The sequence below is a fragment of the Typopeltis vanoorti genome, chromosome 4 (assembly GCF_054136105.1).
Source record: "Typopeltis vanoorti isolate ZY-2024b chromosome 4, IOZ_Tvanoo_1.0, whole genome shotgun sequence".
Lineage (NCBI taxonomy): Eukaryota > Metazoa > Arthropoda > Arachnida > Uropygi > Thelyphonidae > Typopeltis > Typopeltis vanoorti.
The window spans coordinates 154,459,546-154,486,755 of record NC_143552.1 but is presented as its reverse complement, the minus strand read 5'-3'; the positions used below and the strand labels follow the sequence as shown (position 1 = coordinate 154,486,755).

Sequence of the window (27,210 nt, the reverse complement as noted above, 5' to 3'; positions counted from 1 at the left end):
TACAAGTGATCCAACACACAAACTTGGTTTTTGCCCAAAAAGTGTCTCACAATATTCGAACGATGAGATGGTGCATTATCGTGCAAAAGTGACCAGCTGGTATTCATGCCGTACATGACGAATTCTCGCTATCAATCGCTTCAAAACTTTGAGATAAAACTCACCATTGACCGTTTGGCCAGGCAGAACGAATTCTTTGTGGATAATGCCCTTGGAATCATAGAAACAAATCAGCAGTCTTTACTTTTGACTTCTCCAAGCAAATTTGTTTTCAGATGCTCCTCTTTTGGTGGTCTCCACTGAGTCCAAAGCACTCTAGCGTTTTTGGGCTCATACTCAAAACACCACGTTTTGTCACCAGTAATGATCGTTTCAAAGGATGTTTGAGTCCTTGAAACGATGAGCAGTTTTAATGAGATCCTTGCAGTGTTCAATTCAATACATTTTTGTCATTGGTCAACTTGTGGGGAACGAATCGCAAATTCAATTTACAAAAGCCCAAACTCTCGGTCAAAGTGTTGTGCACAGTTGATTTTCTCACGGACGATTTCGGGTTTTCTTTGATGAAATTATGCACTTTTTGGAGGTTAACTTCGCTCAGTCCAGCTTTTCGTCATCCTCAAGCATCTCACAACCACTTTGAAATTGCTTAAACCATTCGTAAACTTAAGTATGGGATAAGCATTCATCACCGTATGCTTTTTGAAGCATTTGATGCATTTCGGTAAAACTTTTACCAAGTTTAACACAGAAGTCAATAGCAGCTCTCTGTTTGAAACTCATTTACCGACCGTTCGTCAAAAAACACTGCCACTCTTGGCACTATAACTCTGCTTCTAATGAAACAGATGTCAAACAGTTGACATAACACTAATGAAAGTTGCCGACAACAAAAAGATACAACAGGTGGTGCCCACTAGTTTCTTCTATTTGCGAAACGTTCATTTTCTTTTTGGACAGAGGATGTAAATAAGAAATTAAGGTGATTTGTATAGGTTTACCTATTTAACACAACTGAAATAGCAGCCAATTCTTGCAAAGAAGGAGGACTAGTATCACTTGAAGAGCAAGATGTACCTACTTGAGGATCAAAGGGATTTTGATGTATGTCTAAAATATCCAAATTCAAATTTCTAATAGTACAGGGTAATATCTGAAACATAAATCAATGACTGATGAGAGCAGAGTAATTTTAAAATAACAAAGCTGTTAACTGACACTATTCAAACATATAAAATATTACCAAACAATAATAGGCACTTATTAATGCACTCAAGGTGTATTAATAAGTGTTTATGCTTGCTATAGATATTACAAATATTAAAATTAACAAATATATAAATATGTTAATAAAAATTTTAAAAAAAGGCCAGAAGTGTAAGTGTAAGATTAAATTTAATTATACATTAGTGTAAGATTAAATTTAACATCACTGTCGCAGTGAAAAATTTCAATCTTTGTGTGAGATAATAGTTATTTCATATTTTAAGAAAAATTTTACCAACACTAGTTTATTCCCTTCAAGTGCTTTTGTATGTTACGCCCCCACTTCCCAAAAGGTAGACCTTAAACAGTGTCATGAGTATATTAAAAGTCAGATAATCTGGATGCCCTGCTCTACACCAAATGGAGTTTTACAATCTATTTCGGACCCTCTGATAAAGAGCATAAAAATTCAATCATCAAATTCCTGATATGTATCCTCAAGGGAAATAGGATACATCATATGATATAACCTATGTATCATCACAGGATACTATAATGGTAATATATGAAAAGTTTACATTATTACTAACTTCTTATGCATAACATTTTCTCCAAATTAATCTGTTATCTGCTAGGACTGCAATATTGTCAAGATTTTATATTTCAGTCTTCTAAGGCACTTCTTAACTGCATCAATCGACCTACATCTTGGTCTTTATTCTACCATCTTGGCACCATATACCTGCTTTGCTAACTTTTTCTCTCCCATTCTGTTCAAGTGACCATTACCACCTGAGATTAACTCTGCTCACATATTCTCAAATGTTAACAATATCAAATTCCTTCCGAACATCTTCATTTTAATAAGATTCTACCATTGATGCCATCTGTTCACTCTAATTTTTCTCTGGCCCATCATATCTGTAGTATCTAGTCTTGGATCAAGTGTTTTTTCTAATCTACCTCTCAAATCTCATAAATTAAAACTGGCTCATCATTATCTTGTATACCACTAGTTTAGTGCTCTGGATAATTTTTCTCTTATTCAATATAAATTTATTCAGATGACTCACCAACATACCATTTTTGTTTATTCTATTGTCTATTTTCACTACAAATTGTGCCATAATAGCTGAGATGTTGCCTTGTATATAGGGAATAGTAACGGTATTACTGTAGTCTTGAAGGGACAGATAAACAATCAAACTTGCTGATTTTGTGCTGTAGTTATTCCATTAATTGTATTATGGAATGTAAGCCAGTACCTAAGCCTAAACACAAGAAAAGTTTGTTCAGTGAGTTTGAAACAACTGAATGGGGACAATGATGACTGGTCATCATTGTCCATTTTGTGCATGATCAGAGTGAAGTGGAGGAATGGTGGTAACCTAGTTCAGTGAAACAACATCCATAGAAACACCTAGAAAAGACAATGCATCAATGGACATGGAATCTTTTTAAGTGAAAATCATCTCTCTCTTCTGGATGCCACCACACAGACCATTCTGAGGAAGGTCTGTGTGGCAACCCAGATGTCAAAACAATATTGTAAGGTTGGAATATTTGAAATTTATAGAGTTAGAAGCTGAGGAAAAGGGCTGAAAAGATGTAGACATGTGTTTATACCAGACAGGCTACATGAGAGAAACTCAAGAACAGAGAAATGATCTTGGCTGGTTAATGGAATGTTATTGAAAATGAGACATCTTTCTTACAGGAAATAAGACAAACTATTTTTGTTACCATTAAAATTCACTAAATTATCTTCATCCCACTTGATAATGACTAGAAGATTGGTGTTAAAGGCAATGGCCATAGAAGATCATAAAGCACGAGTCATTCTGGGCATGACAAGGTTTTGTGAAGAACAAAACAGAAGCAGTGTACCGTCACGAGTAAAACTACGAACAGGACTGTATGCTAGCGCAGTTCTTGAGGTATACTCTGATAATGATGGAAAAGACAGATTAGATGCAACCATCAACCATGACATGCAATGAATGACCAGGGATGAAGCTGATAATCCACTCAACAAAGGGAAGAATGGATAGAAGGCTGCAATGCCAAATGCAATCAAATTCCATGGAAATATCAACAGCAACCACATGAGATTCTTCAAATCTCCATGGCGTGCATTAAAAAGGTGGGTAAGATTAGTAAGGTCTGCTGCAGAATGAGAATTGCAAGATCCACACTGGTGATCACTAATTAGCTGATAAGGCTCCATGTATTGAAGAAGCTGGTTGTTGATTACCTTCTCATCACTTCTAATAGTATTGGGGCGAGGGTCGTGGAACAATAGTTTGACATCTGCCTTATCCTCTTTTTCAGAAATAGGCTGGAAAAAAGGTTGCTTCCATGTTCATCCCAGTTGGCAACATTGCAGTGTCATAGGATATGAAGCTGATATTAGGTGGTAGGACAATCCATAGAAAAAAGAAACAGGTGAGTTTATGGTGAGAGTTGCTTAGAGGAGAATGACTGGAATTATGTTCTAGTAGATTGGTAAACAATATATGTCAGATTATTATTGATAGCAAACAATTCAGCTTCTCTTCCAACTAGGCATGTGAAGATAGAGAAGGGGAGCTAGCCAGAAATATGGATGTTGAAACCTACAAAAATTATCTCAGTATTTAGGTTATTATACTGATCAACTTTCAGAAGTAATCAAAAAAAGACAGTATAGTCATCAGGATTAGGAGAATGATAAAAGCAGCTAATGAAGGCAATTTTATTTATTTATTTATGCTTATGGCTACATGAAAACTGGTAAGTGAAAAGTACAATCACAATTTCCAGAAACAAATGATGAAAATTTTAACACACAAAAGTTCATTACATAAAAGGGCACAACCTGCTTTCTAAGTCTTTCTTTTTTTTTTTTTAAATATAAAGCAAAAGTAACTTGTCATAATTAAGCCAGGGACAATTATCGTCCTGCTGCACCAAGTATGACAAGGCTGCATGTTCTCACAACACTTCACAACATAAAAGTAGCTGTATCCGAGTAGAGAGCAGTTGTGTCTTGTGTGAGAAAACTTGATCCATTAGAGGAGGCCCATTTCACACTGTATCATCATCTAACATGAGGAGGAGTTCTGCTGATACTATGACGAGGACTATGAGAGTAACTACAAGAATAATGTCTTCGTGGTGAAATGGGACTGTGATCTTCTGTTTCCTCCATAACCACCACCACCATTATACCAACTACAGGTCAAGGTCCAGATCGGAAAGCCAATTCAAGGCCTCATCCGTCACCTTGTGGATGTCCTGTAGGCCACCACTGTGAAATTGGCACCTTGGGCAGTCGTACACAATATGAGTAATCGTCTGAGCCATGGGAGAACAATCACAATAAGGATGATCTGACAGCCCCATTTATGTAGAAGATAGCCATATCTGCCCTGGCTAGTTCTGATCCTGTTTATGGATGACCAAATCTTCCTAGGAAGATCAAAACCAGGCTGCAGAGCACAGGGATCTTCTACCAGGAAGCTGTTCGTTGGGCCAGTATTCTCTCCATATGGCAGATATTGATGGCAGCACAGCTGAAGAGAGTTCATCCATGGACCAGAGAGGCTTTCTAGATTTGAGGCGAAGACTAGGTGGGTTTATGAGAGTCTGGTAGGAGTAGGAGTGGGTTGCTCATTGCTTTATTAAATTCCTTAATCAAGGCTTGTCTTCTCTGTATGTGTGGTGGAGCAATGTTAGATAGAACAGGCAGCCAGGAGAGAGAGGTGCTTCTCACTGTCCCACTAATTGTGCACATGGTAGAGTTCAGCTGGGTGTCTATAATGTTAGTGTGTGTACTTCTTTCCCAGACAGGGACACAATATTCTGCTGCAGAGAATGAGAGGGCTAGTGCAGACAACCTTAGGACTTCTGCACCACAACCCCAGGTTGTTCCAGCAAGCCTTGAAATTATGTTATTTCTGGTTTTAATTTTATTGGAGAGATTGATGATGTGCTTTTTATAGGTTAGGCTTCTGTCCAGGCTCACTCCAAGGTATTTTGGGTGAGGCTCATGTTCTACCATTTTTCCACAGAAGGAAAGGTTAAGTTGTCGATTCGCCTCTGCATTGTACAGGTGAAATACTGAGGACACTGTTTTCATTGGATTTGGCTTCAAGTACCATTGCTTGAAGTACCTCTTCCAGGGTGTTCAGGTCTCTGTATTCAAGGTTGATTCTAGGTTGGTAAAGGAGGTGGATTGATGTAAGATCGCTAGGTCATCGGCGTACATATACTTGCTTGATCTGGTATGAGGTAGATCATACACATAGATGTTAAAAAGTATAGGGGATAACCAGTGGTGAGCTATGAAAATTTTAACATAGCACTCGCATAGATCGAGCAAAAAAAAAGAGGCCTAACTTAGACTTTATAATACTTATATTGCGATTTTGTAGAGCTTCTGACAGATATGATAATTCCTGTAGGATATCAATCATTAATGGTAGATCTTTTAAAAATTCCAAATTGAGAAGTCGGTTTAAAAAGCCCTTAAAGAGACGTTCCGATACCAAGGTCTTTTGAAATCTTATTTAATTCTCGTTGATTTTTTGATGATTGATGATAAAAAGCATATAATTTATCCATAAATATTTCAAAATGATTTATTTCTTTAATGTTTTTTTTTTATCGAATTGTCTAATGCTAAGTGTAAACGATGAGCGCAATGCCAAATCACAACGTTGGGAAATTTTTGTAGAAGTTTGATTACAACACCAGATTTGTTTCCTAACATTACACTAGCTCCATCAGAACAAAATGCAATGAAATGATTTTTTATATAGTTATCAGAAAATCCATATGAATTCAAAGTAGTATGTATACATTCCATGGTGGTATTTTCTAGTTCTACAAGATTATTAAATAAGAACAAGGGGCTCGTGCGAGCTCCTTATAGCTCACCACTGGGGATAACACAGAGCCCTGAAGAAGACCGTTGTGAATGAATCTGGGCCTGCTCTTTTTTCTGCCAATATGGACCTGGATCTTTCTGTTGGAGAGAATAGATTCAAAAAGTTGTAGAATTTTTTTACACTTTATAATATTTCCTAGTTTTGGGAGGAAATGAAATGAAGCAAGGAAATCCTCAGCCAAAATAGATCATATTATAAAGGCGATGCCTTTGACATGAGGTATGAAAGACCTAAGAAAAGTACATATATTCCATCCTTCTGACAAAAAGCATCATGTACAATGTAATGCTGAAACTTGAGGTGAGCTGCAGTGTGTTAAATGCCAGCTGAGGTTCAGTAATGAATAAAAGAACAAGTTTACAAGTGGTGCACATCACTGATGTTGATAAAGTCTATGTGGAAATGCTTGTGAAATGTTGGATATTGGAAATCTTGCTGTTTTTTGCAATTTTTTTGTTGCATTTTTGCAACAAAAAATTATTTTGTAGGTTTTGTGGGAGTTATTTTTTTTTATAGTGAAGGGACATATATGATATGAAATGATTTTAGCTGAAACTACTAGTTTTAAGATGTCTTAAAATGAAAATTATTATAAGTCACAAAACAATATGAAACACCAAATTAAATTAATTTTTTTTTTTAATTTACTTTACCTTAATTTGATTCCCACTGGCATGAAGACTTCTTAGAGTTCTTAGTTTACCAATATCAACTGGAAGAGAAACAAGTTGGTTGTGGTTCACAGAAAGTGTCTGTAGTCTCTTCATAGCACAGATATCACCAGGCAAAAAAGTGAGCTATATTAGGTTTTAAAAAATCATCTGTAGATATTAAAATAAATACAATGCAATTTTTTAAAATCTAGCAACAACAAAAAAAAATATTAAACACAAATAAACAAGACTTCAAAATAATAAAATGCAGATCTACAACAGATCTATATTTTAACATTTCAACAGATTACTAAGTGGTACATTTAAACAGCTTATTAAGTTTGCTACTTTGATTATTTTTATTTTGTTTTTTGCAGAAATTACATACATATAAGCATTTCGAACAAATGGCATCACATTTTACCACTTCTTTTCCACTACAAAAACTATCACAGATAAAACCTGCATCTAGATTATTCATGCAGGCTCCTGATGGCATGATGTATAAATGAAAATACAAAATATATTGTCCAAATAGAAAACACTATTCAGACTGACAAGTTCTTTTAATCCCATCCAACTCATTCCACATGCTATCATTTTTAGTTCTTGTTATGTCTAGAATGTTCAAATCACAAACATGCCAGATACTTAAAATTAAAAAAAAAAATAATAATAATAAAATAAGTTTCAACGACTTTATTAAAATATATATATATATATATATATATATATATATATATATATATATATTATATAAAAGTCTAATATTTTGTGTGGAATGCATATACAATAGGGAGAAATAGTTATTTTTGTGCATATTTGAATTAATAAAGACCAGCTAAATGTTCTCAGACCTCAAAACTATGTAATTCTGTGTAATTTGTAGCTACTCCTCAATGTGTGCACTGGAAGCCTTTTTGCTTCAATACAAAACCACCAACGAAAGATCAAAAAAATTGTATGCATGAAATGAGAAACACTGAATATTATTATTATTATGAGACCTTCAGGGAGCCAAGGACTCATCGAGGGAGATATAAATTACCCAAACCTGCTATCATACCGTTCCTTAAATTCATTCACACTAGATGCACTCACTACTGCGAAGGACAACTATTCCACTCACTCACTGCTCTCTAGGAGAAAAACCTAGCTCTTACAACTTTTTTGACTACAAATAAATTTAACTTCCATCGATGCTCCCATGTTCTCTCCCCACATATAACAAAAAATTTCATCAGATGACATGCTATAACACCATTCAAAAGTTTATAAGACCTCTATCATATCACCCCTCTTTCTCCTGTTAACCAGAATCTACAATCCACATATTCGCAATCTATCTGCTAATCTAAATCCCATAATCCAGATATAATCTTTGTAACTCTTCTTTGCACCCTTTTCACAGCTTCTTTATCCCCTTGGAACCCAGGAGACCAAGTGTGGTCTTATCAAAGCCTTATAAAGAGGCAAAATGACTTCCTTATCCTTACATGTCAAGGTTCGCTTCAACATTGCAATTATCCTCCGAGTTGTATTTGCAACTTTTGCTATGTCACCTTTGAACTTTAAATTTCTATCTGCCAATACCTCTTTGCCTCTTCAGTTTCTTGTAGTATAACCCTGATAATATAATATGCCACTGGAACTCTAATCACAATCTAAACTGACAGCCATTTTCGTTTGCCCAAATTTCCAGTCTATTCAAATCATTTTGTAATTGCTGAATATTAGTAGCATCCCTGATTATCCTGCCTATCTTCGCATCATCAGCAAACAATTGCATATCGGATGTTACATCCTGCCTTATGTCAAAGTATAGATTGAACAATAATGGCCCAAAGACTGAACCCTGAGGTACACCACTGATCACATTAAATTAGGCAGATTCACACCCGCTGTATACCACCTTTTGATATGTCTGTCACCCATCCCCTGATCCAAGTCAAGAGTTCATATTCCAATCCCATATTCTCCAGTTTATGCAACAGCCTTTCGTGTAGTATCCTATCAAATACCTTAGAAAAATTCAACATTATCATAGTGTATCCATTCCCTTTATCCAACTTGGCTGTAACATTGTTATAAAATATGAGCAAATTGCTAAAACATGACCTTCCTTTAGTAAACCCATGCTGTTCCTTGCAGAGTATAGCATGTTTGTCCCTCTGTCCAGGCTTTCTGAACTATGCAGTGCAGCCACTGTAAGACTCTTATACCACCATACTTCAGCATTTCTGGTTGAATATCATCTACTCCTGCTGCCTTTCCACATTTCAAGCCTTTGATGGCTTTCTCTACTTCAAGTATGGATATGTATTCCTGACTGCATGCCTGGTCAGTGTTTTTTTATCACTGTGCTGTCATCACTGCTTGTTTCATTTAGCAGTGTTTCAAAGTAATTACACCATACTTCAAGGATATCTTTTTCTCCTGTTTTCATGTCACCTTTATCATCTCTAACTCCTTTTACAGCACTCTTTCCTCCATTCCTAAGCTTCTTCAGCAACCCCCAGAATATTTTGCCACCTTCTTGATATTTATTTTCTATATTCTTGCCAAAGTCCTCCCATGACTTTTGTTTAGCTAGTTTTACACACGGTTTAGCTTTCTTACATTTGTCTCTGTATTCTGTAAGAGTAAAAGCTGACTTATTTGCCAGGAACTTTTGATATGCTTTCTTCTTTTCCTTCACTGCCTCTTTAACTTCCTATGTCCACCAGGGAGTTCTGATTTTTTTTATCCTTGCACATAACCTCACCACATGCCTCTCTGGCAGAATCAATCAATGTTTTCTTCAGAGTTTGCCACTGAATCTCCAAGGTTTGATTCCTGTTCTCAAACTCTTTCATTTTCTTTTCAATAATCTTTCTGTATTTCAGTCTACAGTTCACATCTGAGAGTTGCTCAACTTTTATTCGCTTTAAAACTTTCTTACATGTTATTCTTTTCAATATGAAATTTAATTTTATCCTGCTCAAGACTAAATAGTGATCACTTCCAATTTCAAATCCTCTGTACACTCTGGTGTCCTGCACCAGGGGAGAAAACATCACTATCAACAATAACATAGTCAATGAGACTTTTCTTATTCCTAGCCTCTTCTCTCCATGTGAATTTGTGCACATTTTTATGTTGGAATATGATGTTAGTAATAACCAGTCCATGTCCTGAGCAGAAATCCAACAGATATTTGCCATTATTATTAGCTTTGCTCTTTTCTCCAAATTTTCCCAAAATATTTTTGTATGTCTCACAATCATTTCCTACTCTGCTATTTAGATCCCCAACAAGGACCAACTTTGTCTTTTTCATTGTGTCAGTTGCTTTTTCTAAAGCCTCAAAAAATTCCTCCACTTCTACCTTAGTAAAACCTTCTGTGGGTCTATAGGCACAAATAAGTCTCACTGTCCAGTTCCCCATTCTCATATTTGCCCACATTACTCTACTTGAGACCGACTGCCATTCAAGAAGATTAGCCTCGTATTTTGTGTTGAATACTATGGCTACTCCTCCTTTTCCTCGATTGTCATTGCCTGAATATAACATTCTGTATTTATTGCTCAGAAAGATCTCACCAGTTTTGGTCTTTTTTGTTTCAGTCACCCCTATTATGTCGATCTGGTACTTACCTCAGCTAGCTCCATTTCTTTGCCATTCAGGCTTCTTACATTGATATTACCGATCTTTAACTCTGGTGATGTTGAGTTGGGGTTTGTTTTCAGATTTGTTCCAGTAGCTGATTTTTCGCTGTTTGCCCTGGTTCCCTGGCGAAAACAACGGGGCCTTGTTTAACTGGGCGACGCCCCAGCCGGCATGAAATTTTGTCATGTTGTCATTACAATTTACCATGCAAGGTAAAATATTTCCGATTTAGCTTTCCTCAAAATACTTATACTTTTCTGGCCTGAGCTTTATATATTTCATAACTCCTCTCACTGTTATTCTCACTATTTTTTCCACATCATCTTCTTGTGGATTTCTTGCTTAATAACTTTGGACATCCATTTCACTCCCAACCTATTTATTCTTCAAATAGGGATACATTCAGATACTGCCTCATTTAAGCACTTTTTTAAAGATTCTGATGCATTGCTGATATTTTTCCCATTCAGTAATTGACACCATGGGACCAAAGATAGTATTCTCCTAAGTCGATCATAATTTCCAGCTTTGTATTTCAGCATGTACAATATACATGGAACATTTATCATAAAACGTGTGTGTAAAATTTGATATTAATATCAAAAACTGCTTTCATTGAATAATAAAGAGATCACACATTCATACTGAAAATTTATCTTTTTCTTTTATGATTATTATAGGAATACAAAGAAATCCAAGTTATCAAGAAAAGGAAGTTGACAAATGTTTCATGCATGAGAGCTAAACAGTAAGGTATCCAAATGAAAAATTTGAAGGAAAATGGTGATAAAGTACCTGTTAGATTTCTGCTCACAACACAAGTAAGTCATTACTAATATAACAAATTATAAAATTACAAATTATATAACATATTACTAATAACTAATATATCCTTTGTATAGAGCAATCTTTGTAACTCATTTCAACTATAATAAGACATTCTGTCTGCAGCTGAAAAGATGTGGATTAGATTTTCAAGTTGGATACGAGAATGGCAGATTTTTTTCTCTCTCCTGCAAAACAGGAAAACTGACTAGAAAACACATGCAATTAACAGACAAAAAAACTCTGCAGTGTGTGTGTGTGTGTGTGTGTGTGTAGTAAATAGTACAGCTCACACAGAGCCATACTATTTACTGTAGAGTGAACTAAAATGAGTTCTGGGACTTTATAGAGACATGTAATCATAATAGTGATATTCTGAACCCTTCTGCATTACTATGCTGTGGTGATTTATAGAAATGACACAATTGAACCATAAGCATTATAATGCAAGGACTATAGTGGTATGGTATAGGAAATGAAAGTGCAAAAGCTGCTTAGCATGGCAGCACAGACTCATGAAGTGAATCCTACAGCCATTTTTGGAAAAAGTTACAATGCCAACTGAGGACAAGATAATTTAGCCTCACTACAGGAACACCTGTTTTGGTAGTGATATTTGAAAGAGTGGCAATGATCACCACCAAAAGATTGGCCAACAGTTGGCCTATCTGTACTAAAGTCTGTGAAACAGTCATATCCATATAACTCTTCTTCTTTCACTACGCGTTATTCCCGCTTCCTATGCAGGGTTCGCGTGTTACTTAGATGCGACTTCTTGTTAGTACTACTCCCAACCGACCTGTTGCTTGGTCTGCCGCTGGGGGGGGGGATATATTTTTGACTGTAGAGGCGTATGTTCACGGGGCCGGTTTGCCTGCTTGCAGGATGAAAAATGCCAGATAAACTGGCAGAAAAAACCCTACTGACCGCACCCAAGAACGGCTAACTTGGCTATGCCTGAGGATCCTCAAATTCCTCACGTCTATGACGGGAATCGAACATGGGACACTCCTTCCCCAGGCATATGGTTGCGAAGCGCAAAGCCACTAGGCTAACCGCGCGGTTAGTCATATCCATATAACTAAGAATGGTTAAAACAAAAACAAGTTTGTTTTCAGTGCATCCTATTTTCAATATCGGCTAATAACACTGAAGTATACATGCAATTTTTTAAATGTAAAAATGTTAAATATCTATAAATAACAAACTATCAAGATATGGTCATGCTTAGATAAGTCATTTTAGATACTGTGAGGACTACACTCTTAAATCATCTCTTGAAATAGTTCCCCATCACTAAGCATATTGCATGCGCACACTCACACAAAGAAAATCAGAAAAAAAAAAAAAAATCAGCTAACGCCTTTTTATTCCCGTATACAGGGAGTAGGTGAGGCCATTTAGCCCTATCTAACTTTTGGAGACTGAGTGGGCAGTTCAATCTCCACTGGTACCAATCAGAGATAGATGGCCCAAGGCTATCACTAATTAAGCGGTACTCAGCGAAGAGAGACGGCTCAAATGTGCCGCCATCTCGTGGTCCCTAACCCTAACACAATATATTTAATGTCTGAAATAATGTGGGTTCTACGGTCGATTTTCTTGAGTTTACAGGACGAAAAACCCGAGTTTCCGGGAGGAAAAACCTGCTTGCCCATGCCAGAGATCGACTAACTCGGGAACTCGAAAAAAGGCTTAGAAAAATTTCCTCTAGTCACCGACTAGACTCGAAACTAAGTCTTCCTTCGTGCGGCCAAGCGGCGTGGTTGGCAAACGCCACATCCAAAGTGTGTGTATATATATAGGCTTCTATCCTAAAAACAGTATTGATGTATACATATGTTTGAATTGTAACTATTGTAAAGCCATAAATTTACATTGGGTTACAAGTTTTTGTAGGAAGACTTGCAATCTCTTAGTAACTTTCCCAATTTTTCCCCTTGCATTTATACACCACAGAAGACAAGATATATATTTTTAACTCTCTGCTCAAAAGTTTAAAAAGCACCAACTGCTCATGTTCACCTTTATCAGTTCTTTAAGTTTCACTAGCTTGACATTTGAACTCATCATTTTCATCAGTACTGTAGAAATCAGCATCAGAAAGTTATATTTTTAGGTGTATAAATTAAGATTTCTGCCAATTTTCTGCTAATCTCACCAACAGTTTGAAACAACTGTCAAGTCAATAAAAGCACTAATAAAAGGCTAACATACAAGCTTCTGGGAATAGTCTGTCTTAAATAGTGCAAATTAGAGCAACTCTGATGCTGAAGGTTGCATTTTCAAAAGCTCTGTAGTAAATTTTGAACTTCAAGTTTCAGTTCTGTCTGGCTATAATAGTTGCTAGATTAATTATACCTTGCATGTTAATAGCAGTTTGTAGTATTTTGCCAAAAAGTATCAAGGTTCAAGAAATGTGAAAATAAGCCATAAGTTTTAATTGAAACTATGCATTAAAAATGGAATAATCAAAAACAATAAATTTGAATTTTCTATTTTAATGAGTGCTAGCCATACCAAGACCAATTTTTCAATTCTAAATTTGAAAAAAAAATGACTGGATAGATTGGTTTATAAATGTTGTACACAAGGTAATGAAAATGTTAATTACAAATTAATAATAATATCTTGGATATCCTTTCAAGTATATCCAAGAGAGAGAGAGAGAGATCACATGTTAAGAAGGATGCAGTATGATTTAGGAGAGACCAATGACAAACTTCCTTTTTAGGCAAGGAACCTGTTTTTTTCGTATGTGAATCGAGTCCATGAACAGCTGCAAACTGCACAGTATAGCACATAGATGGTACCATGGATGAGTTAAGAGTTAAATAATCTGAAAACTGTTCTAGAGAACCGAAAATGGAATCTTTTCAAGCTAGCTCAAGCTTTTTAATAAGTATGGTAGTGGTATCATCAGTGATGAAATTTGTCTGACACATCACAACATTCACAAAACATCCAGACCAAGGGTGGAACATCAAACATTTCACTAATTCGAGTGGATACTATTTACTGGAACAATCAAACCAACATTATACAATAGCTATGATTTATTTGGATTTTGGCAAAGCCTCTGATGGAATTTCACATAAGAACCCACTGATTAAAATGCACCAAATATGTACTAATCATTGCATAATGAGATGGGTATAAAACTGGTTGACAAGAAACTGTTGTAGAAGGTAGTAAAGGAGTGAGGTATCCCAGATTTGGTGATATGACCATAGTGGTTTAACATATAACAACTTAGATTCAAATGTCAGGATTAAATTTTCCTTTGCTGATAATGTGAAAATGGTGAAGTAGTCAGCTGTTGGGATGAATTGCCCTTTTAACTCTTCACTCATTCTCTCTCTCTCACACACACTAGTAGTATCTGATATAAGGAGGAAGTAGCACTTAATGAATATATATTCAATGGGCTGTCTTTAGAAATAGGTAATGAATACAAAGATTTGGGGTGTTTTACCTGTTAAAAAATTACATTGGCAACACAACTAGTAAAATTCATGATAACTAATATTTAAGGAATTGACAGCGTATACTAGACATATAGATTAAATAAACTTTAATTTATACTTTCCGATATTTCGGCGAACGTCACGTTGCCATCTTCTTGGGAACTTACTACTAAGACACGTGCACACCAGTACTAATAACAGCAAATGAGACTAAAGCTAGGAAGCTAGCATTTTCCTAAAGTCCTGATGGTGCCCCCTGGTGGGTTATATTGGTAGTTCTTGGCCTTTGGGCTGAAGTTCTTCTGATAAACGTTTCCCAAATTTGGGGCAGTCTCATGCATCCAAATTTGTTGAGGTTTGGCATGTTCCTAAGGGCCGAGGCTGATTCCATGAATAGTCTTTCATACTTGAACTTGCTGCGGTGTATTACTGTGGCTTTCTTCCATTTTATTCTGTGGCGAGTATCCAGAGCGTGGTCTGCAAGCCCAGAGTGGCTGTACTGGTGAAATCGGATGTAATCCTTGTGTTCTGAGATTCTGATATTTGCTGTCCTGCCTGTTTGGCCAAAGTAGGACAGTTTACAGCTGCAAGGGACCTGGTATACCCTAGACCAGGTAGGTCTAGGGGGAGTGGTTGGTCTTTGGTGGAGCGGATAAGGGATGCCAGTTTTCTATAGGAGCGGATAAGGGATGCCAGTTTGAGACTGCCCCAAATTTGGGAAACGTTTATCAGAAGAACTTCAGCCCAAAGGCCAAGAACTACCAATATAGCCCACCAGGGGGTACCATCAGGACTTTAGGAAAACGCTAGCTTCCTAGCTTTAGTCTCATTTGCTGTTATTAGTACTTGTGTGCACGTGTCTTAGTAGTAAGTTCCCAAGAAGATGGCAACGTGACGTTCGCCGAAATATCGGAAAGTATAAATTAAAGTTTATTTAATCTATATGTCTAGTATACGCTGTCAATTCCTTAAATATTAGTTATCATGTTTAACCAGCGTATAAGCCTCTCAACAAGAATAGTAAAATTCAGAAGAATATAGGTTTAATTAAGAGAAACTTTATACTTATAACAGAAAGGAAGTTATCTTGAAAGTATGGTCAATCCAATTGCAAGATTGGATTGACTCAATTTTTTATTGACTCAGTTTTTTTTAATGAATATCAAGAGAACTGACCATTCAAAGCAAATTCACTAAATATTTACATGGAGGAGATGTATCTTAATAAGTTATAAGAACTGGTTGGGCAGTTGCAATTTGCTGAATTTATCTAAGAGATGGAGAAAAAATTAAATTAAAGTGTATAGTTCAGGCTATATATATATATATATATCTTGATGAAACTTGGATGAAACCCTATAAAAGAACATAATAAAAGATATTGAGGAGGAAAAACGTTTTTTTTTTTTTTTTTTTTTAAATGTTGAAAATATTCAGAATGGCATTTGGTAACAAACTTATAAGAGCAGTGAATATTAGATAGTTACAGTTGGAGAGCACAGTTAATTATTACATATGTATGCAATATGTAAAAAAGATGTACATTTCAGAAAGAATGGATGAGGGGAGAATAAGCAATGAGTGTGAATGTAAACTAGTCAAATTTTAGTCAAATGGTAAATCTCATATTACACATACTGGTGTAGCTACAATGCATATTCAAGTACATGGATCCCTAGACATGTAGAAAACCTTAAGTGTTGGCAGTTAATCTTTTTTTTTTTGTGTGTGTGTCTGGATGCAAAGAAAATAAGATAATGAACATGTGTAAACAGAAGTCAATTATATTTCGTAGCTGCTAAAATTACTCATAATCCTAAACCTCCCCTCTAAATATACCATCTACAGAATTGAAAGCAGAATTGAAAGTCTTACGTGCTTTCAAAGAAATAATCTTATTATAACCAAAACCAACAAAAAGGCAATATTAATGTTCTTTCTGACTTCTGATTATAAATAGAAAGCAGACTGTAAAACTTATGCATTAATTGGCAGAGACCCTGCCAAGAATCAACTAAACAAACTTAACTCTTTATGGGATAATGTATTTTCACTTAATCCAGATACAGTTCAAAAAACATAAAACTCACTGCACAAGACCACCTATTTATGGCTTACCCAAGTTACATAAACCAGGATATTTTCTCCATCCAAACTGCTGATTGCATAGGCAGCCCTACATACAAATTCTGAAGTTTCTTTCAAATCTCTCTCTCTCTCTCCTCAACTGTGGATGCTCCTTTTATTTTTAATAAAAGGAACTTTATATATATAATTTAATTGAACTTTCACTCTGCAGGTTTACTAGTCAGCTTTGACATAGCTTCACTTTTTTTACACTAATGTTCCTCTGACATCCCTAGAATTTTTATCATCTAAGTGTTTCCATTGGATTTAGGCCCCTTCATGTTAATCACGAATTCTGGAAAATATCCAGAATTCAGCTGGAATGAAAAGCTTTATCAACAAACTAAAGCTATTGAATTGGCTCCAATATCTCCAATCTTTGCTAATTTCTATTTAGATCAACAAGAACAACAAATCTGCTAATGCCTCTTATTCCATATAGGGAATAGACTGTTTTAATCCTATCTAATTTTTGGAGGCTGAGAGGCAGTTCAAACTCCACCAGTAGCCAATCAGAAATAGATGGCCTAAGATTATCATAATTATACATATCATCAAGTCAAGAGAGACAAGTCTCACCAACTTGCAATCCCTAAACGTAATGCAGGGTATTACTGTCTGGAATAGTGTGAGCTTTATGGTCAACACCGTAAAGTTTGTGGGATGAAAACCCACAAGTTTTAGAAGAGAAGACTTGCAAAGAATCATCATTCCATGCACAAAAGGCATTTTCAGAGTGCATTTCTTGTACCTTAAAGAAGTAGAATATTTCCGCAACTTTCATGCCTATTAATTCAATTAGCCCCATGATACCATCTCCAAAGGATAAAATTCCAACTCCACTGCAACCTGAAGTCTATTCGGTAACATGTGATTGCAAGTTATTCTATTTTGGCCAAACAGGCTGATCAGTTTATGTACACCTTTCTGATATATTCCTTTCCACTGCTTAGTGATACTAATATTGGAACTATTTATAGTGATATATAAGTTGACTGGACCACTACACTCTGTGCTAACATTCTTTTATGACGTCTCATCTATGAAAGATTAGAAATCTATAGCACCTTAGTACTGTGCTTAAGCCATGCATTGTTCTTTTGAACACTTATACAAATTTTGCATGTCTTGCTCACAGAATACCACACCTATATTTGTGATGGAATACTAAAATGTTTAAAATTCTCGATTCTGTTCCACAAGAGAGTATTTCAAGCCTATTAATTTGGCCTGGTTGGCCGAGTAGTTAGCATACCTACTCTCCAACCAACAGGTCGTGGGTTCAAATCCCACCTAGACATGGATGTTTGCGATTGTCTTTAGGTGGAAGATGAATTTCATCACCCAGTGTAAGACTACTGCTCTGCATATTGGAAGCCTGAAGTGGCTGAAAAAGTTATGTTTGGTCTGTAGAGCAGGGTTTCTGGACTATGTACTGCAATATTGACTGTAAAAATAAATAAAAAATTACAAAAAATATATATCATTGATAAAAAAAAATTTTTTTTTTAAACCATCAGCTTATCCACGGTACAAATGTACCATCACAGTTTAGTAATAACCTTTCCTTTCGTGGGTGATGATAATAAAAATTTCAACTAACCATAAACCCATCTCTAAGAGTTGTATTAAGCTTTGCCATTAGATATCTTATATTGATTTTAAAGTAAGATAGTTCATGAATTTTGGATGTGAAACATTACCAGGGGTTGGCAACCTTTTTGGATTGAAGAGCCATTTTTAAAATTATATCTGTTAAAAAAAAAATTTAGGGAGTCGCATGCAGTGATGAGCAACCAATGGTCTGCAGGTTGCATGCGGCCTTCTCAGGTGTTTTGTGTGGTCCACGGTGTTCGTTTTGTACGGCAGAATTAGTATATTTTAATTAAAAATCTATTTTATGAATGTTGATTTTTACATGTGGATTTATTTGTGCAGGTTAAAAAATTAAAATATAGCTAAATAATGGAAAATAAATTAATACTTTCTTATAAAAGAAAAAATTCTTTATGCGGATCGAACTGAGTATTTGATTTACTATTTAATTGCTCATCACTGACTTAAATTTAGAAACTACATTGAAAAATATTATAAATAAATTATTTATTCAGTTTTTTTTTTTATTTTTACACAGTAACACATTATCATCCTTGTAAAACACAGGGGTGGCATGTCAGACGAAATTATGATATGTTTAAATATTAAATAATAAAACAAAGATTTACTCCTCCTTACAAAAACATATGTATAAAATCCAATAACATACCTATTTCATTAATATTTTTTTTAAATTTAAAATATCTTCTTAGTACGACTTTTGCTGTTGAACTTCTTGGGATAGTTTCTCAATATGCGGCAAATAAGCCATAATTTTCATTTTCAAACATGACTTATTGTTTGAAAATGAAAAACATGACTTATTGAGAAATAAGTAAGTTTCTCAACTTATTTTTAATAAAATTCATATTAGAAAATATTTGCTCACAGAAATATGTTGATCCGAAAATTGATAGAAGTCCAAATGTGCATGTTTGAAATCACCGAATGTAAGGGTCCGGTAAACAATTCCACGTGTCAAATACAATCTAATCTTGCTTTTTAAGATCTTCTATTTCAGACCATTTTTTTTTGTACTGCAAGGGTAGAGTTTTGAATTGCACAAATCCTGGGTTTTGAGGTCCTCTAACTGAAGTTGAAATGCAGCCTCCTCAATTCCAGCAAAAGGTGAAAAATTTAATTCGGTAGGATTAATTTCAAGTGGTCACAATAAAAATGACATAGTTGCCTTGTTCTTTCTAAATTCCTCAAATCTCCCATCAAATTCATCATCATCATCATCATATTCCTGCCATTTACCCTCAAGGGGTGTACAGGATATGATAGTACTACATGAAAAAAAAAGACATCATTATTAATTTCCTATCTACAATTTTCCTCCAAATCAGTCTGTTACTTGTCAAGACTCCAACATTATCAAGACATGGACTGGATAGTACCGATCTTTAACTCTGGTGATGTTGAGTTGGGGTTTATTTTCAGATTTGTTCCAGTAGCTTACTTTTCGCTGTTCGTCCTGGTTCCCTGGCAAAAACAACGGGGGCCTTGTTTAACCGGGCGACGCCCCAGCCGGCATGAAATTTTGTCATGTTGTACCATCATTCTATATTTTGGTTTAACCAATAAGAATACAATTTGGTCGGCTAAATCCCAAATTGCCAGCCCATCCTCGTCCATTCAGTATCCAAGTAGATACCCAACAGGGTGCACCACGAGAAGGTGAGGATTGGACATTAGGTCAGAAGCCCTGGTCGGTTTTCCGCATTCCTTTAAAGGCTACGTGGAGGTCTCCTCTCAGTTATACAGCTTTGACCCTTAAGCACCCCCATCAAATTAAGATCGCATATTTACCATAATTTCTTTGAAAAAGGTTAAATTTATGGAATTATTATTAGCCTGTTCTTGTTGATATTTCTTCAACGTAGGAAAATGTAATAATGTGCCTTTCTCTAAGTCTGCTGCAAACAAATATAATTTTTGTTCAAACGAAATCACTTCTTCTAAAAGCAAAACAGCTGTATTTCCCTTTCCCTGTAATTTCTTATTTAGTGCATTTAAATGGGAAGTCATATCCACCATAAAGTAGAATTTTTGTAAAATGTAAATAGAATGTAAAGAAGGATTATCGTGTATGATTTCAAAGAGTTCAAACATGAAAGTATTAAATTTTTCAGCATCGCATGTACTATTTTCAATTGTAAAATATTCTTGACTTAATGTAAAATGTCCTTAATTTATTGCAAATGCTAAATTTAGGGTTTTTATAATTTAATAAAATGAATATAATAAAATTAAATGAATGTTATTTAATAAATAACATTCATTTTGCATTATTCAAAAATAGATTGTTTAATAACAAAAAGAGCTGCAATTATTCATTCAAAGAGCCACATGCGGCTCCGGAGCCGCAGGTTGCTGACCCCTGGACATTACTAATATAAAAATTAATAAATTATGTTTATTAAATACTTTCATCAAAACCTTAGCATCTTCAGGCAACAAATAAATCAGATATAATACTAAAGCAGTGTGCATCAGCACTGCACACTGTTAGTATTATATCTGTGTCTTATGCACTGTCTTAGTCAAATTGGACCATTATATTATTACCTCACAAGCATGAGACTTTGGTTGACCCTTTTAATTTGTTAAATTAGTAACATTAATTACAGATTCTGTAGATTCTTTCAGAATAGTTAACATAGCTTGTATCACATCCAAACTCTTCATATTGAAGAAACTTGATGTAATATTTATTTCTTTAATTCTTTAGGAACAACAGTGGGAAAGAAATAAAGCTACCAGAAGAATTGCAAAGTGCCATGTCAACAATTGATCTCATTGAGATAAGACAAACAGGCGAGATGCTTCTAAATGATGACTATAAGATGCTTTATCTAGATTGTAGTGATATGAGTAAAGAGATGGTTGTGGTATTTAACCCTGAATACAAAGATAAATTTCTTGAATGGCAAGTAATTTCAAACAGAGTAAAGTGAGAAAATCGACTTAGTTATGCATAAAATTCCATTTAAGGTTCTAGTATAGGGAAGAAGTTTGAGTTATTTGAAAGGGCATCTCACAAAGAAAAAGCCTTCATTTCTTGGAGACCTAAACAGCAGAGTAGGAAATTAATACCAGACTTTGTATTAATCCTACACACGAGGAGTGTCAAAACCTATAACACAACAGTACTGTGTGTAGGCAAGTGATTAAAGAGCAAGAAGAAATTTCAACAGCTTTCTAGCTTTATGGAAAATCTAGAAAAGCAGTATGGGGAAGACTAATCCAAACAGAGGTAGAGAGAAGATAAGTTGGTTTGATACGTCTAGATTTTGACAAGTGGCTCTCCTGTTCTTATGTGATTAAATCAGAAGAATGGTGGTGGCCAGTTCAGTGAAATAATGTCCATAAAAGTATAAAAATAAAATAAAATGCAGTAAGTTCTTATGAGAAAGTGACTAAACAGCATCTTTTATAGAGGGGTTGCCTGTTCAAGTAGCTTGCTCTCATCTATACAATCAGAAATTCACAGGAGTGGTGTACAAATGTGAGAGCAGTATTCTAAATCAGTCAGGAGTTGAGCAAGAGAGAAGTAATGTTTTAAATGAAAAAGAATACAGCTACATCCATGGTCTGCTCAACTTACAAGTTTTTTTGGAAACTGAAGAGGCTAGGAGATGTGATATGTTACTACTAAAGATATGCTAGTGAAAGCCAGCCCAAGAAATGAAAACTGATCTTGACTGGCAATCAAAATGTTGTCAGCAGTAAGGAGTGTAGTAAGGATCTTTCTTGAAGGTAATAAGAACAAGACTGTTTTGATAGCATTGAAATTCATTTGATTATTTTCACCCTACTTGAGGATGGTTAGGAGTTAGTGTTTAAGACATTAGTTATTGAACATCTTGAAGCTTAAATTATTCAGCACCACAAGGTTTCTCAAATGATGAAGAGGAATGGAGAGCACAGTCATAAGCAAAACTTGAGAAAGGATTTGAAGTTAGAAAATATTTTAGGTATAGGAGGAAGGGCATGAGTAAGAATACAGAACTCTGGGGTTCCCAGCACTGATAAAAAAATCTGATGAGAGGAAATCATATCCACTATGAATTCCAATGAAGAACCAGAGAGGAAACTGACAATCTGATTACAAAGGGCAGGAGGGAGACCATAAAATGATAGCTTGGTAAAAATATCTTAATATTAGACATGATCAAATCCATTCAAAATATTAACAGTGACCACCTGAGTCTTCAAATATTTGGAAATGTTTGAGGAAAATTTTAAGAAAAGCTAATGATAATGCTAAGTGCTTGCAAGATTGATTTTTCAAGGAGTAGACTGCTTATTACCAATACCACATTACAAAGATATGCAGAAATTCACATGGAGAGAATATACAGGAGTGGTGTACAAATGTGGTTCAAGAAACAAAAAGTATACAGATTTGAAATTGGAAGTGATGAAAAACAAATTATGAAAGTTTTTGACCACTGAAGAAAATAGTGAGTTCTCCAAGAATATATAGCTTGTAACAAGATTACATTCTCCAAGAGCATATACTGATTTCCTTTCCAAAAATTCAGTATATGCTCTTGGAGAATGTATTAAGGAAAATAGTTCCCTAAATTATCTGTAAAAGTAGCCGAATAGTTGTGGGAAGATGTAAGAATATCGTGAAGATGGCAAAATGTTCTGGAGGTATTGTAAAGGAATCAGAAATTATATAGATAGCATAACATAAGACTGAATATTTCCTATATATCTAGAGTAATTTTTTTTGACAGGATATAAGCAATGAGAGAACAGTGGTTGGTCGATTGACTGATTTGATTTTTATGGCACAAAGATATCAAAGATCATACTGTGCCAGGGCACAGGTTACAGCAGTACACATGGTATATGGTTAGTAGTACAATCACAAATATTCATGCCCTTGGCAGGATTTGGAACCCACAGCCTTTGATTCGAACAAAAGCAGGACTGAAACCCAGCTAGAGAGTGTACACTAACCACTTGGCCAACAAGAGAACAGTGGTAGAAAATATTCAGAAAGAGTGAGTACATTTCATTATAGTAGATAGGGAAAAAAAAAACCATCTGAAATGTAAAAACAAAGCTGGAGCAAACATAGAGGTAGTTTCATATATGGAGTTATACAAATTTTACTGTTGCTATGTACAGCCACAGTAAAATTTATATGATTCCATATTTAATATTTTATAACTCTCCATATATAACTTCATATATAATGTTTCTTCAATGTGCGAAATCTGATTTTCTGCTTAGCAGAAAGTCAGATTTTGTACATTGAAAAAAAAAAAGTAACTGCAATAGATATTTTACTAGGATTATGCTGTTAAATTACATATTGCAGTTTACATATTGCAAACCATCTTCAGTATGAAAGAATAAACTATGAAAAATTCAAAACGCAACAAATTAAAACTGTATGCTATAAACAGTGGTGATCTTCACATCAATAAGTTATTTTATGTGAAAAGGTTCCATTGTTTATTCTTCCATACTGAAAATGGTTTGTGATACACAAACTGAAATATCTATAATTTAACAGCATAATCATAGTAAAATATCTTTACTGTGGTTGCATGTGTTCTTTTATTTCAGAAGATTTCTTGTAGCACCCTTCAGTGAAAGGGAAAATAAAAGGAATGAATGAACGAATGAACTGTAGAGGAATTTCCCTACTGGGTGTTCAAGATTTATCTGCATTCCTGAGATGATGATGATGATTATTAAGAGAGACGTCCAGGGAGTCAGGGACTCATCAAAGAAGGCCACATACTACATGCACCAGCTATCATACTTATTCTTGAATTCATTCACACAGCTTGCTCTCACAACATCAAATGGCAATCGATTCCAATCACACACCACCCTATGAGAGAAAAATTTAGTCCTCACTCCCTTCTTAGTGGCATTCATTCTCAGTTTCCAAGGATGCCCTCTTATCCTTTCCTCACCTTCCATCAACTGAAATCCTATATGACTCTTTCAGAAGTTTGTAAGTCTCAATCATATCACACCTCTTTCTCCTGTTTGCTAGGGTCTGCAGTATACAAATTCTCAATTTGTCTTCATAATCAGCATTCCACAATCCTGATATAAATTTTAAACACTCCTTTGCAGTCTCCACTACATCAGAATCACAATGGAAACTAGGAGACCAGACCTGTGCACAAGTCCCAGTGAGGTCTTATCAGGGCCTTGTAAAGAGGCAAAATGGCATCCTTATCTTTACACGTGAACGTTTGTTTCAGCATTGCAATTATCTTTTGAGTTGTATTTGTAATCTTGGCTACATGGCCACTGAACTTCAACTTCCTATCTACTAGCACTCCAAGATCCCTAGCCTGATTGGTTTTTTCTAGCATAATATAACATTTATTACATTCATAACACTCAATATAATATAACATTGGGTACACTTGCAGGAACACCATACTTTTGAAGAGGAAGTTGAATGAGTGCAAGAGAGAAAAAGAGAACAGCTGTTGCATTCATTAGAACACAGAAAAAGACGATGTTCTAAAAAGGAGTTGAAGTTTTAGAGGAGAAAATAGTTTTAAGGAATTTTTTTTAATAATAATGAGGTGCAACACCTTTTGGCAACTGGTATAGAAAAATATGACTTCTGCATTACTACAACCTTAGTATCACCTCTGGATCCGGCTCCCGCTGAAGAACCTCAATAAGGTCAAAATCGGTCTGGGTAGTGACCCTTCTCATAATACATAGCATTATACATGTCAGCAAGGAGATGTGCTTTGCATTAAGGCAAGTGATGTGAAGTCATACCACCTTTACCATGAGTTGCCCCAGTCCTGAAAATACTTCAGGCACAAACTTTGTTTGCTTACACTTGAATAAAGGATTAAACCAAGTACAGTAAAACCGCGTTTTTTATTTGATGTTTACATTCCTCAGCACTAAACCACCTGAAGAAAGAGCATTACAAGTTTGAGTTCTAGTCGTCAAGTAGAGGAACTTTTTTGAAGCCTTTTTTCGACTGGTTTCAGAGTTAGTCGATTTCTGGCACAAGCAAGTGAGTTTTTTCTCCCAGAAACTCTGGTTTTTCGTCCCATAAACTCAAGAAAATTGACAAAATGCACACTGCTTTCAGACATTAAAAATATCATGGTAGGGTTAGGTATTACAAGATGGTGGCACTTGTTAGCTATCTCTTCACTTGCATACCACTTAATTAGTGATAGCTTTGGGCCAGCTATCTCTGATGGCTACCAGTGGAGATTGAACTGTCCACTCACTCTCCAAAAGTTAGATAGGGCTAAAATATCTTCGCCTACTCCCTATATGGAAAATAAGAAGCATTAGCTGATTAACTGTCATCAAAGAAATGGAAAGCCATTTAACAATTTATATTCAGAATCAAAATAAGAGTCCAACATTTTATCTCCACTGCAAAAGTATTAACAGAAAGTTGAGTTGCTACAACCAAATGTAGGAAGGAAAAAAAAAAAAAAAAGCTAAAAATATTTAATTCTTGACAAATTATATATTTTAAATAAACTTATCGTAAACGTACATATCAAATTAATAACTTTCCATCAGCCGTGTACTAACAGTTATGCCTATGTAACGTTTCTCTTCCCCTAAAAATGCAAGAACCAAAGAGGACTGTGTATAATTAATTGGAATAAATTATTTTGGAATTATTAATTTTTACTATCTCAGTATTAAGGTAATTTATTTCAAGAATGTATTAAAAAATTAACAATGTATTTTATGAAAAGAATAAATTCAACTTAAAAATACATTTCTGTGAATGCATTGCATTAGTAAGGGAGGGTTCATCTGTACTAGCATATACAGGATATCCATTATTGATGAGAGGCATCACTGATGGGGGGGGGGCTTACTCTGGTTTTTCTTCCAGCAAAACATACTTATTCTTGAGAACACTCATAAATCAGATACAATATGACAATGCCGAGCCTTAGCTACATTAGAAATCAATTCGAACGGTAACTAATTCTTTCTAAAACAAACAAAATTTGATCCTGGCTTAAAAGTGACCTTAAGTGTTAATTACTTACCATGTTTTCATTAAGGTTCAGTGTTCTTAAAGATTTCTGCATTTCTCCTTGACATAATTCATAGGGATATTTTTCTAACTTATTACCAGATACATTCAATTCAACAAGTCTAAGTTTTGACAGCTCTGGAGGTACATTTACTAGTACATTATTACTTAAATCAAGTTTCTGAAGCTGATTAAGGTGCAAGATTTTGGAAGCTATATTTTTCAACCTACAATTATGAATAGTTAAAGCCATTAGGCTATGAGGAAGCTTCTTTACATAAGCACAATAATCAACAGCATCTTCTATGACCAATTTTGTCCTTGGCTTCTGTACTGTAGTTGGAGGCTGAGAATAATGAATGTTTATATCCTTTTTCTGAATAGCTAAATGAAGTGCATGACAAAATCCTTTCAACTGAATGGGATCAGCCTGAAAAATAAAAAATTAACTCACTTTCATTTATAATATATGGTTTTGATTTTTAAACAAATATATAGGTGATTACAATTAATGTTATATTTGACTCAACACACACAGGTCCTATATTTAAAGTTTCTAATTTTAGTTATATGATCAGATGTAATGCAATAAATAAAAGTTCTCTCTCTCTCAGACACACACACACACACACACACATTCAATGCTTTGATTTTTGAAATCTAATTTCATCTAACTTCAAATAGAAATGAAGATGCCCTGTATAACCACCAACATAAAGTTAAAAATT

The 27,210-nt window shown here is 35.0% G+C and overlaps 1 protein-coding gene across 1 annotated transcript in view; it reads right to left on the bottom strand.

The window, feature by feature from the left end:
• Positions 1–27,210, bottom strand: part of LOC150107769 (leucine-rich repeat protein 1-like) — a 55,484-nt gene that overhangs the window by 9,926 nt on the left and 18,348 nt on the right. The window contains exons 4-6 of the mRNA XM_090392183.1: positions 26,496–26,912; positions 6,791–6,934; positions 1,002–1,153 (exon numbers count right to left, since the gene is read on the bottom strand). Of these exons, the coding sequence (XP_090248309.1) occupies positions 1,002–1,153; positions 6,791–6,934; positions 26,496–26,912 (713 nt within the window). The remainder of the gene's footprint in view (positions 1–1,001; positions 1,154–6,790; positions 6,935–26,495; positions 26,913–27,210) is intronic.